Source organism: Ursus arctos, unplaced genomic scaffold (assembly GCF_023065955.2).
Source record: "Ursus arctos isolate Adak ecotype North America unplaced genomic scaffold, UrsArc2.0 scaffold_1, whole genome shotgun sequence".
In the NCBI taxonomy this organism is placed as follows: domain Eukaryota; kingdom Metazoa; phylum Chordata; class Mammalia; order Carnivora; family Ursidae; genus Ursus; species Ursus arctos.
Window position 1 is genome coordinate 40,416,697 of NW_026622763.1, and position 12,543 is coordinate 40,429,239.

Sequence of the window (12,543 nt, forward strand, 5' to 3'; positions counted from 1 at the left end):
TTCCCAACTTTTTTTTTTTTTTTTTTGTCCTCACTTGAATGTAAGAAGCATGGGTGGTATGAAAAAGAAAGTCCTCTTGTAGAATCACAGACTATAAATCCCAGCTAGGACACAAAGGAAATAAAATTCAGTAATCCATCGGGATGATGGAAATTTTACAAAGCAACAGTTAGTTATAAACTAAAGCTATTTGGAGACTTTTGTGGTAGCTAGGCTTTCCACAATTCTGTGAACACAGCATATTAGCTATAAATTTGTAAAATATAGAAAGACTATATACATAATCACATCACTTCTCCCCCTCTCATTTCTGAGTTTTTGAACAGCTAAAAATGAGGGTTTTGGGGAGTAAGCACAGAATCTTGGGCCTTGCCTGCTCTTATACCTGGGTTCTAATGTGCCTTCCATTCTGGGACACAGCTTAGGACAGCTAGGGAAAGTCACTACCACCTCAACTTCGTGAACTTGAAGTTTCCTGCTGAGGGAACGCTCATCAGGGTGTTGTATTAAATGCCAGTCTCTTGTGTAAAAATGTATAGTTACCCTAGTTTAGAATGTTTTTTTTATTTTTAAGATTTTATTTATTCGACAGAGAGAGACACACAGCCAAGGAGAGAAGGAACACCGGCAGGGGGAGTGGGAGAGGAAGAAGCAGGCTCATAGCAGAGGAGCCTGATGTGGGGCTCGATCCCGTAACGCCGGGATCACGCCCTGAGCCGAAGGCAGACGCTTAACCGCTGTGCCACCCAGGCGCCCCCTAGTTTAGAATGTTATATGATAACTTTTAAGAATTCTGACTCTGCAAGGAGGCTGATTTGCTACTGTATTTCAACAAAGCCAACTTGACATATTCATGATAATTTATTCCATCTAACTTCTACAGAGGTTTGGACTGTGCAGAAAAAATCATTACCACCTTGCAAATTTAGAATCCAATGGAATTGCTCATTAAACATTTCAAAATGATTTTCTCAACTTAGTCATAAACAAAACAACTATTTTGCTACAAATTCTCTTTAAAAGGATTCCAAAGAGTTATCAAATTAATGGCTATTAACTAGGATTTCAGTGTTATGTTCTAGAGTATTCTGATCTTTAGCTGTAATGAGAATATGACCTATATCTAGCAAGAATAAATTTGAGCATTGTAATTTTAAGTCAAAGTGAAACTTTATTTTTCTACAGGTTAAGATTTCTTTCACTAATACATAAAGGCTTTTATAGTAAAAATAGAAAAGTCAGATATGTTACTTAGTCCATATGATTTAAAGAAAAAGTTTTTATAGGTAACTAAATTCACTTTTCTCCCGTTTTGCTTTTAATATTTGATTATTTACCTTTAAATCATTCATATGAGATCACTGAAGAATATAAACAATATAAACAACTTTATTTTTGATGTGTCTCTAGCCATCGGCTGATAGCCATTTTCAGAGTCCTGTTTGGTGTAAGTACCACTGAAGGAAGAACGAGATTCGTCATGGGACTTGTACGTTTCTTTTTGCTTATCCAATTTTCCATTGCTTCCTTTTCATATGAGTAGCCATCTAAAAAAAAAAAAAAAACCACACACACAAATTATTTGCAGTGTAGGAAAGGGAGATTGGGATTACCAGAAGGAGCTGAATACACCAGCTCCAATGTCAAGGCCTTTATTGTGATGTAAGTGGTAGTCTTGTATCACTACTCCTAAAATACTTCTGCCACAGACCTTAAATCCTGCCCTACAAGATGCATTGAGATTGCATGAATTACCTGGAACAGTGTCAATATTTTACTGATAATTTAGAATATAAAAACTATAAAAAATGGACTGTGTCCAAAATTCAGATGTAGCAGAAAGGAAGAAAGGAAAAGAGCCAGGTAGAGGAGAGTGGATGTGAAGATAAACTGCCTCTTCAGGGCTGTGAGCATCTGTGAAAAGTAATACGGCTAAAGATGAAAAGAACCTTAGGAATACCTCAGCAAAACTTTCCGATATACTGACGCCTCAGGGAAGTGGATACCTGGAGATTACAGAACTCATCCCACTAAGGACTTGACAGTAAAGGGACATAGGATTAAAAAAAAAAAAAAATGCTATGGGCTAAGGTTTGTTAATACACGTGTTTGCAAAATTCTTTCCTTTTGCACATATAAAGACTGCAGTTTTTCCTTAGCTTTTTTTTTCTTAGCTCTTTCTCTTTAGACTGAAAATCTTAGTTCCTGATTACATTTACATATTTATTTGCTTTTAATTTACAATGCATACAACAGTTTCAAACTAACAATGTCAATATATTACTAACATAAGACTGTGAAAGAAATTTAAGATTTCTTTCTGGCTCTTTGTGTCACCAAGAATAGATCCACTAGGGTTTTCTAACTGAAATACTGTGTTTGATGAAAATCACTGGGGAAAAAAAAAATTCTTCCATTTGGTTATGTTACCAACTTGACATACAATTGTGTTAATTTATTTCCTTTTTTATCCTCTCAATTTTTAGATCGGTTCGTTTTGCATGATTTAATTCTGTAAAGCATTTAAGTGATTGCAAAGTAAAAACTGTCAAACAAGGTACGTTCAGAGGAGTCTCGTCTGTCTCTGTCCAGCGCATGTTCCCCCCCATCCCATACAGGTAACCATGTAAATTTTTATCCTTTTGTTTCTTCTTGAAAATATAAGCATGTATGTGTATACACACAGCGCATATACATTCTTACAAGAGTACTTACAAGAGTACTTACACTTACAGCAGTACTTACAAGAGTACTGTTTTGTACCTGCTTTAACTGCACCCTTGGTCTTTTACTTCTGCCCCACCCCTCCCCCACAGCAGTCCACTGTACGGATGTATTGATGGGTATCTCGGTTGTTTCCAATCTTCGCCTTTTACAAATAGTGTTGCAACGGACAGTGTTATTTTGGGGGAAATTCCAGAAGTAGGATTGCTGCATTAAAGAGTATATAATTTTGCTAGATATGCCAATACTTCCATTGGAATTCTATTTTTATTCCTACTAGTTATACTGATGAATAATGCTTTTTTTCCTGAAGAGCTTCACCAAGAGAATATGTTGTCAAACTGGATTTTTACCAGTCTCTCATGAACAATGCTGTAGTATAGGAGGCAGCTTTATTTTGAGGAAGATAGAACATTTCTTATGTTAAAGAACCATTTACTTCTTTTTCCTGTGAACTGTTACAATTTTTGGTCCATTTTTCCATTAGGCTGCCCTTTACTTAGAAGATTTTTTTTCTTTTCAAACACTGAGATATAATTGACATATTAGTTTCAGATGCACATAATTATTTGCTATATTGTGAATTGATCACAATAGGTCTCAAACATGCATCACCGCACATAATCACGAATTTTCCCCTTTTCTTGTGATGGGAGACTTGGAAGATTTCTTTTAGGGGTAAAGGGGGAGAGGGAGGTACAGCTTCCAGTTAGGGAATGAGTAAGTCAGGGAGATGAAGGGCACAGCACAGGGAATACAGTCCGTGGCCTTATGAAAGCGTTGTACGGCGACAGAGGTGGCTACACTTGTGGCGAGCACAGCATAATGTACAGACCTGCTGGATCACCATGTTGTATGCCTCTAATTGAGTCAACTAGATTTCAATTTAAAAAAATCTCTTAGCTACTTTCTAATATACATTATTAGCTATAGTCACCATGCTGAACATTGTATCTCAAGGACTAATTTCATAACTGGAAGTTTTTATCTATTGACCACCTGCACACTTTGGCCCATTCCCCCACCCCCTGACTGGCAGCCACCAATCTGTTCTCTGTATCCATGAATTCAGTGTTTTGTCTTAGCTTCCACATGCGAGTGAGATCATAGGGTATTTACCTTTCTCTGACTTAATTTTACTTAGCACAATGTCCTCAAGGTTTATTACGATGGCACAAATGTTAGGATTTCCTTTTTTAGGGCTGAACTATATTCCATTGTGCACATGCATTTGCTTTATGCATTCATCCACTGACGGGACACTTGGGTTGTTTACATGTCTCGGCTATTGTAAATACGGGCAGTGAATGAGGGGTACAGATATCTTTTCAAGTTAGTGACTTTGCTTCCTTTGAATAAACACCCAGAAGTGGAATTGCTGGATCACAAGGTAGTTCTATTTTTAATTTGAGGAATCTCTGTATTGTTTGCCATAGTGGTCGCACCATTTTATATTTCTACCAAACAGTGCATAAGGGTTCCCTTTTCTCCACATTGTCACCAACACTTACTTCTTGGTTTTGCTTTTTTTTTTTTTTTTTTTATAAAATAACCATTTCTAACAGTTATGAGGTAACAGCTCATTGTGGTTTTGTAGTTCTCTGATGATTAATAATGTTGAGCACCTTTTCACATACTTGCTGACCCATCTGTATGTCATCTTTGCAAAAATGTACATTCAGATTCTCTGCCCATTTTTTTTTTCTATTCAGTTATACCTCTATATATCTTGGACATTAACCCTTATCAGATATGTGATTTGCAAATATTCTCTCCCATTTCGTAAGCTGCCTTTTCATTTGGCTGATGGTTTCTTTGCTGTGTATAAGCTTTTTAGGTTGATGTAGTCCCACTTATTTTTGCTTTTGTTGCCTCTGCTTTTAGTGTTGCATCAAAAAAAAAAAAAAAAAATCATTCCCAAGACAGATGTCAAGGGGCTTATTACCATGTTTTCTCCTAGGAGTTTTTTGGTTTCATGTCCTACATGTCTTTAATCCATTCTGAGTTAATTTTTGTATATGGTATAAGATAGTGGTCCCGTTTCATTCTTTTTGCCCATGGCTGTTGTTTTCCCAGCACCATTTATTGAAGAGGCCTTTCTGTATTGTGTATTCCTGGTTCCTTTGTTGTAGATTAGTTGATCATGCATGTGTGGGTTTATTTTTGGGTGCTCTGTTCTGTTTGTATCTGTTTTTACGCCAATACCATACTCTTTTAATACTATAGCTTTGTTAATATAGTTTGAAATCAGGAATTGTGATGCCTCCAGCTTTTTCTGTTAAGATTGCTTTGGCTCTTCAGGGTCTCCTGTGATTCCATACAAATTTTAGCATTGTTTGCTCTCTTTTTTGTGAAAAATACCATTGGGATTTCAACAGGGATTTCACTGAATCTGTAGATTGCATTGGGTAGTATGGATATTTTAACAGTATTAACAGTATTTTAACAATATTTATTTTATTAACAGTATATATTTAATAGTATTCTCTCAACCCATGTCTTTCCATTTCTTTGTGTATTCTTCAGTTTCTTTTCTCAATGTATTCCAGTTTTCAGTGTACCGGGTTTTTTGTTTTGTTTTTTTTAACCTCCTTGGTTAAATTTATTCCTGGGTATTTTATTCTTTGTGATGCAGTTGTAAATGGGAGTATTAATTTCTGTAACAGCTTGTTACTAGTATAAAGAAATACAACAAATTCTTGTGTATTAATTTTGTATCTTGCATCTTTACTGAATTTGTTGATTAGCTCTAACAGTTTTTTTGTGGAGTCTTTACAGTTTTCCATATATAAAAACATGTCATCTGCAAATATAGTTTTACCTCTTCCTTTCCAAGTTGGATGCATTTTACTATTTATTTATTTATTTATTTATGCCTAACTTCTCAGGCTAGAACTTCCAATACTATGCTGAGTAAAAATGAGGAGAGTAGGCTCTCTTGTCTTGTTCCCGATCTTAGTGGAAAAGATGGCAGCTTTTCACTGCTGACATTGACGTTAGCCACAGGCTTGTCATATACAGCCTTTATTTTGTTGAGAGCTTTTATTGTAAAAGGATGTTGAATTTTGTCAAAGGCTTTTTGTGCATCAGTTAAGATAGGATTTTATCCTTCATTTTGTTAACATGGTGTATCATGTTGATTTACAGAGGTTGAACCATCCTTGCATAAGTCCCATTTGATCATTGTGTGTATTTCTTTTAATGTACTGAATTTGGTTTGCTAAAACTGAGGAATTTTACATCTATGTTCATTAGGGACATTGGTCCATAATTTTCTTATAGTGTCCTTGTCTGGTTTTATTATCACGTAATGCTGCCCTTGTACAATGAGTTTGGAAATACTCCCTCTTCTAGTTTTTGTAAATTTGAGAATTTTTTTATATCTTTGGAATATAAACACTTCAATAGTTTTCCACACATTTCTCTTGGATTTTGAGTCCAGGTTAGGAAGTGTCCCCATTTCCAGATTATGAAGGAATTTATCTACATTTTCTTCTGGGACTTATGTTTATATCTCTAATTCATTTGAAATTTAGATGGGCAGTATAAAAGATGAAGCCACTTTTACACTTTTCCATATGGCTATTTAGTTGTGAGACTACCACTTTTTAAATATTTATTGTTACCACTGACTTAACATATGCCATTTTTATCATTCACTAAATTTCCAAATGCACTTGGATTAATTTCTGGATTTAAAAAAAGTATTTTCCGTTCTGTATATTCATCTGCCAAACCCATTCTGTGTTATTTGTAAAGGCTTAAAGCATGTTCTAATATCTGATAGGGCAGTGACACTCCTCTTTTTTATTTTCTAGGTTATTTGTTGTGTGGTCTTTCCAATGGAACCTAATCATCCTCGTCTGTATCACTAGGAAAAAATCTAATAGTGACATCTTGCTGACATTGTGTCTTCCTATCATCATGGTATGCTTTCCATTTGTTCCAACTTTACTTTGCAGGGATGTTTTATAGTTTTCTTCATGACTATCTGGTACATGAAGTCCTCTGTTGTACATTCCTTTTTAAATTGAAGTTGGCACACAATGTTAGTTTTAAGTGTACAACATAGTGATTTGGTAAGTTTGTATATTATGCTATGCTCACAAGTGCGTAGCTACCATCTGTTACCATACAATGCTATTACAGTATCCTTGACTATATTCCCTATGCTCTACCTTTTATCCCCCTGGCTTTTTCCGTAAGTGGAAGCCTATCTCCTGCTCCCCTCTTCACCCATTTTGCCTATTCCCCTACCACCCTCCCTTTTGGCAACCGTCAGTTTATTCTCTGTATTTGTGGGTCTGTTTCTGCTTTTTGTTCATTTTTGTTTTATTCCACATATAATTGAAATCATATGGTATCTGTCCTTTTCTGTCTTAGCACAATACCCTCCCAGTCCCATGTTGTGGCAATGTTATACCTTTTAAATTGCTTTTGTTTATGTATACACTTAAACCTGAAGGCTATTGATTCCTCTTTGACTTGCTAAATGCTGATTAGACTTAAGCTATTGTCTCTCAACTCTAAATTCATGCATGATGCTGAGGACTCTGCATGCTGGAGCCAGGATAATGCAAACCACATTTCTGCTTTACCACTTGGCTCCTTGTTAGATCTTGCAATTGGATTCCTCTGAAAGAAGAAAACAGAGTGAAGGCTCCTACCAGTGTTGTGCCTAGCATGGCCCTTCATCTGACAGGGGTAGTTGGTTATACTCTCCAGCTTTTTTGCTTGTTTTGTTGTAGGCACTGCCCAAATTTGTCTTATTCTTCCCCCTTTAGAGGCACCAGCTGGTAGCTACCCCTTCTTAAAGGCCTGAATTCTGATTCTGTGAGACCCAGGTGATAACCTCAACCTCCTTTTGTTCCCTAGAGTCCTAGAGATGGTGTATGATTTTTGCAGATACTGTTAGTGCCTTTTTCTTTTGAGATACAGTTGACATAAAATCTACCCTTTTTAGTACACAATTCAGATTCTTAACAGTGATGGTTGTACAACTCTGAATTATACTAATTTCAAAACATTTTCATCACTCCATAAAGAAACCTGTACCCCTTAGCATTCACTCTCCCCTCTCCTGGCAATCACAAATCTACTTTAGATTTGCCTATTCTGGATATTTCCTATAGATAGAATCATACAATATGTGGCCTTTGGTGTCTGGCTTCTTTCACTTAGCATAATGTTTCCAAGGTTCATCCATGTAGCATGTATAAGTATTTGTTCCTTCTTATAACTGATAAATATTCCATTGTATGGATATACCACATTTTATTCTTTCAGTGATGCGGCATTTGGGTTATTTCCACTTTCTGGCTCTTATCAATAAGACTACTGTGAGCATTCATGTACACTTTTTGGATGAATGTTTTCAGCTCTCTTGGATATATATCTAGGAGTAAAATTGCTACATCATATGGTAACTATATTTAGCTTTTTGAGGAACTGCCAAACTATTTTCAACAGCAGCTGTACCATTTTACATTTCCACTAGCAATATTTCTGCAAATCCTAACACATGTTAGTCTTCCTAGTAGGTATCAAGTGGTATCTCAATGTGGTTTTGATTTTCATTTCCATGATGATACTGGACATCTTTTCTAGTGCTTATTGGCCATTCATATATCTCTTATGGAGAAAGGTCTACCCAAATCCTTTGCCTATTTTTTAATTGGATGATTTGTCTTACTGTTGAATTGTAAGAATAGCTTAAGTAGGAAAATACACTCAATTTTTATTTATGAAAAGTTGAGTATAATGAACCTTAATCTTATACTACCATCACACTGGCCTATTACTGATAAATGATGTCCATGTTAATATTATTACTATGTAGAATATTATGAGTTCAGTAACAGCTAATTCATTTGCCACCAGGCTAGATAAATCTGATAATAGAATGTTTTTGACCTTCCAGGTGAAAGGGGCCCACTTTTGTTGTTACTTAGTTACATTCCATTGTGGTGAGGTAATGCTGTTTGTGTTAGTTCTAGTAGTGCTAGGGTCTGGTGCTTAACTATGGTTAATATTTATGAACATCCCATATCTGTTCAAAAAAGTGTACTTTCTATTTATTTTGGACTGAGAGGTATGATCAAGCCTATTGTGTTATCTTTTTCCTTACATTGCTGTTTCTGCTTTATGAAAGTTGTTGCTGTGTTTGAGACTGCATAGCTAATAACAGTTATCTTCACTGAGAACTGTGGTCTTCTGTATTACACAGTATTTTCCCATGTCTTTTTAAAAGATTTTATTTATCTGACAGGCAGCGAGAGAGGGAACACAAGCAGGGGGAGAGGGAGAAGCAGGCTTTCTGCTGAGGAGGGAGCCCGATGCAGGGCTCAATCCCAGAATGCTGGGATCATGACATGAGCTGAAGGCATACACTTAACGACTGAGCCACTCAGGTGCCCCAAGTATTTTCCCATGTCTTAAAAGAATGTAAAAATAGAATTCAGACCAAAAAATTTTTATTTTTACTTGCAATTGTGTCACTTTTGCCTATCCTTTTATTTCTAGCCGTTCTGAATCCTTTAGGTTGGATTATGCTTTGTTAGCTAACCTCAAATCTTTTTTTTTCTCTTTAGGGATGAGTTAAAACCAAATTGTAGAATTATGGAATAAACTAATAATATTTATCAAACTCTCACTATAGGAGCTGGTTTCATCCATTTTAATGCTAAGGGAGGTATTTTTGATCTGCTGGTTACCTTTACACTAGTATCTTTTAAAAAGAGACCAAATGGGGCACCTGGGTGGCTGTTGGTTGAGTGTCTGCTTTAGCTCAGGTCATGATCCCACAGTCCTGGGATTGAGCCCCCTGTCGGACTCCCTGCTCAGTGGAGAGTCTGCTTGTCCCTCTCTTGCTCAAATAAACAAAATCTTTAAAAAAAAAAAAAAGACCAAGAAAATACTCAAAACTTCAAATAGTACATTCAATTTTTCATATTCCCTACTCTCCATTTTTAATATATAGCTGCACTGTCACCTTTAACTGAATTCCTGTAAATGAATAATTTTTCCTTCCCTGCTTGTGGATTGTTAGTTTCTTGGGTGGTGACAGTGGATAAAATGTCAAATTATTCAATCTATGGAGATATGGGTTTCCTACTATATAACAAAGTCAATTATACTGGCCATAGTTTACGTAAATTCACTATCAGCTTTTCATGGTATTATAAAATACTGATTTTTTAGAATAGCCAACAGTTTTTCTGCTGGTACCAAATAAATACGTGATAAACAGGAAAAGCAGGAATTTGGATTGGATCTACAGCACTGCTAATGATATATAAGGTTTCACACTGTCTACTAAAGCTCATTCCAGAGCAGTAAGAGGGATTATCAGAGCTACAAAGCAAAGACCCCCTCCCACCTCCTCGTACACACAGCCTTTCATGTATAAATGAAAAGGCACTGAAGATTATAACTAAAAATGACACTCCTGGTTTCTTTGAGAAATTCATGCATGAAGTTTACTATAACTAGAGTTATTTAAATCAAAAATGACAGTTTTAAAAAGAATATATAGTACACATTCAATATTACCTACTAAGTTTGCTTGTTTTTACTACTTTTAAAATTGACTTGGTTTTAAATCCTTCAGTAAAAAAATTTTGTTCAAACAGTGCTATTGGACTTTTGCTGTAAACCAAGATATCAAGTGGGCAAATCAAGAACCGTACCAGCAGCTAGGTCTAGGAAGTAAACAATATTTAATAATTTAATGTACTCAGATGCACAGGTTCTGGTAAAATACGAAAGAAATGATACCTATTATAAGATTTGTTTCCTAGACTTCCATTTCTGGTAATCAAGCAGATTAAACCCCCAAATTTCTTGCTATATTAGAGACCTCTTTTTACATGTATAGCTGACTTCCAGGTTCAAATGGCTTCACCCTTATGAAAGGTTCGAATTTATATTATCTTTGTCCAAGAAAAAACCTTGCTCAGTCCCCTGGGGAAACGGACCAAGCAAGCCAGTGCCTCTCTGGAGCCATATGCCATCTTCCTGCACTGAAGTCCTGCAGGTAACAACTGAAGGTGAACACTCAGAGACAACAAAGAGCAGATTTAGGACAGCACGAACCTCAGAAAATGAAAATAGAGACAACCTCTGAGTATTTCTAAAACAAGAATGAATCTATACTTACTGTTCCAAAGCACTGTTACCTATATTCATTCATTTACTCTACACAACAGTCTTCTATATGGCCTGAATAAGGCCCTACCTGTGTGACCTTGGGGTGACAGAGCTGGGATTTAAACCCAAGCAGTCTGGCTCCCAAATCTGGCCTTTAAACAACAGGCTAAAACTACTGGCAGTGAAATTTTGAAGCAACGTCGGTGGGAAGGTTCAACAGTGTGAAGACAATGCAGACTAGACGACTGGGCGGTAGCTCTATGAAAACGACCTATGAAGGCTGAAGAGATAAGGCATATAGAATGAGAATGGCGGAAAGTTTTCCAAAGTTGATAAAAGGCACAGAATTCCATTCAAGAAGCGCTACGCTCCCTGGACAAGAATTAAAAATCGGAATTAAACTGACATTGTCCTTGCACGGCAACAACAGATTCCAGAGTATGTTCTCTGTATCAAACACTGTAAAGGCTTTAGAGAAAAAGCGAGATGGTCAGATAGGGTTTATTAGTTGTTTTCACTTTTGAAATGACAAATTATGTGTGAACACTGATTTTTTTTACAAATGTCCAGAACAGACTTGGAAGCAATAAAATAGATGGAACATGTGACTCGTATAAAGTTTTCATTTCTACTCCTAAGTTTGTTTTTAGGTTTTCTGTAATTCTAATCAAAATATCAATTAGATTTTCTTTTGTAGCATAACAAGCTGATCCTAAAATTTATCTGGAGGTCTGAATGGGCAAAAACTGGGCTAGCCGATTTTTAAAAAGATGAGCATAATTCGAACTAAAAATTTGAAAATAGGGCAGTACGATCAGTATTAAGAGTTTATCCAATTAGAATATTTAAATACGTGTACCTGTGGATATATTACATGACTGAGGGTTTTCTTCTGAATTACCTGGAAAAAGATGTCCATCAACAGAGTGCGAGTTAATTCATGGCACAGTCATACCATGAAGCAGTTCTGAGTATGCTAACAAATGCTATCTGATATGTTAGTAAATTCCATTTTTAAAGTTTATATCCTATCCCTTTGTCACAGCATTAAATTATAAATAGTAAAATATCTGGAAGGATGAATCAGAATAAGAAGCCGCCTCCACATTTTCAAGATAGATATGTATTTTCCTATTGCTTGTTTCTCACCAAGCACATCCTTTTTTTTTAAAGGCTAGAGGAGTAAAAATACTGTGTAAGAATACTTCTAAGGCAGTTGAAGGTACAGAGCTCTTCTGAATCACCAGGGGGAGAAAAAGCCAAAAAGGACATGTAATCAACTCAGAAAAATTCAGCAAAGGAGGAGAAAACAGGAGCTAGAAAAAAGCAAAATCAAATGGAAACTTGGTGGAAGGGATTAGCCCAGACAGATCAATCACAATATATAGAAACCATTTCAATTCTATTAAATCTTAAAAAAAAAAAAAGAGCTCTAGGAGCCAGTATATTAGTTTCCTATTGCCTCTGTAACCAATTACTGCAGACTTAGTGACTTAATTTATTGTCTTACAGTTCTGCAGATCAGAAATATGAAATCCGTTTCATTGGGATAAAATCAAGGTGTTGGCAGGACGGCACTCTTTCCAAAGGCCCTAAGGGAGAATCTGGTTCCTTGTCTTTATTAGCTTCTAGAGGCTGCCTGAATTCCTTAACTCATGGTCCTGTATCACT

At 36.1% G+C, this 12,543-nt stretch overlaps 1 protein-coding gene across 4 annotated transcripts in view; it reads right to left on the reverse strand.

Moving 5' to 3' along the window:
- Positions 1 to 1,151: 1,151 nt before the first annotated feature.
- Positions 1,152 to 12,543, reverse strand: part of WDSUB1 (WD repeat, sterile alpha motif and U-box domain containing 1) — a 42,394-nt gene continuing 31,002 nt past the window's right edge. For all 4 annotated transcript variants that reach the window (XM_026492732.4, XM_026492735.4, XM_026492734.4 and 1 more), the window contains one exon: positions 1,152 to 1,547. In XM_026492732.4, the coding sequence (XP_026348517.1) occupies positions 1,390 to 1,547 (158 nt within the window). In that variant the 3' untranslated portion in view covers positions 1,152 to 1,389. The remainder of the gene's footprint in view (positions 1,548 to 12,543) is intronic.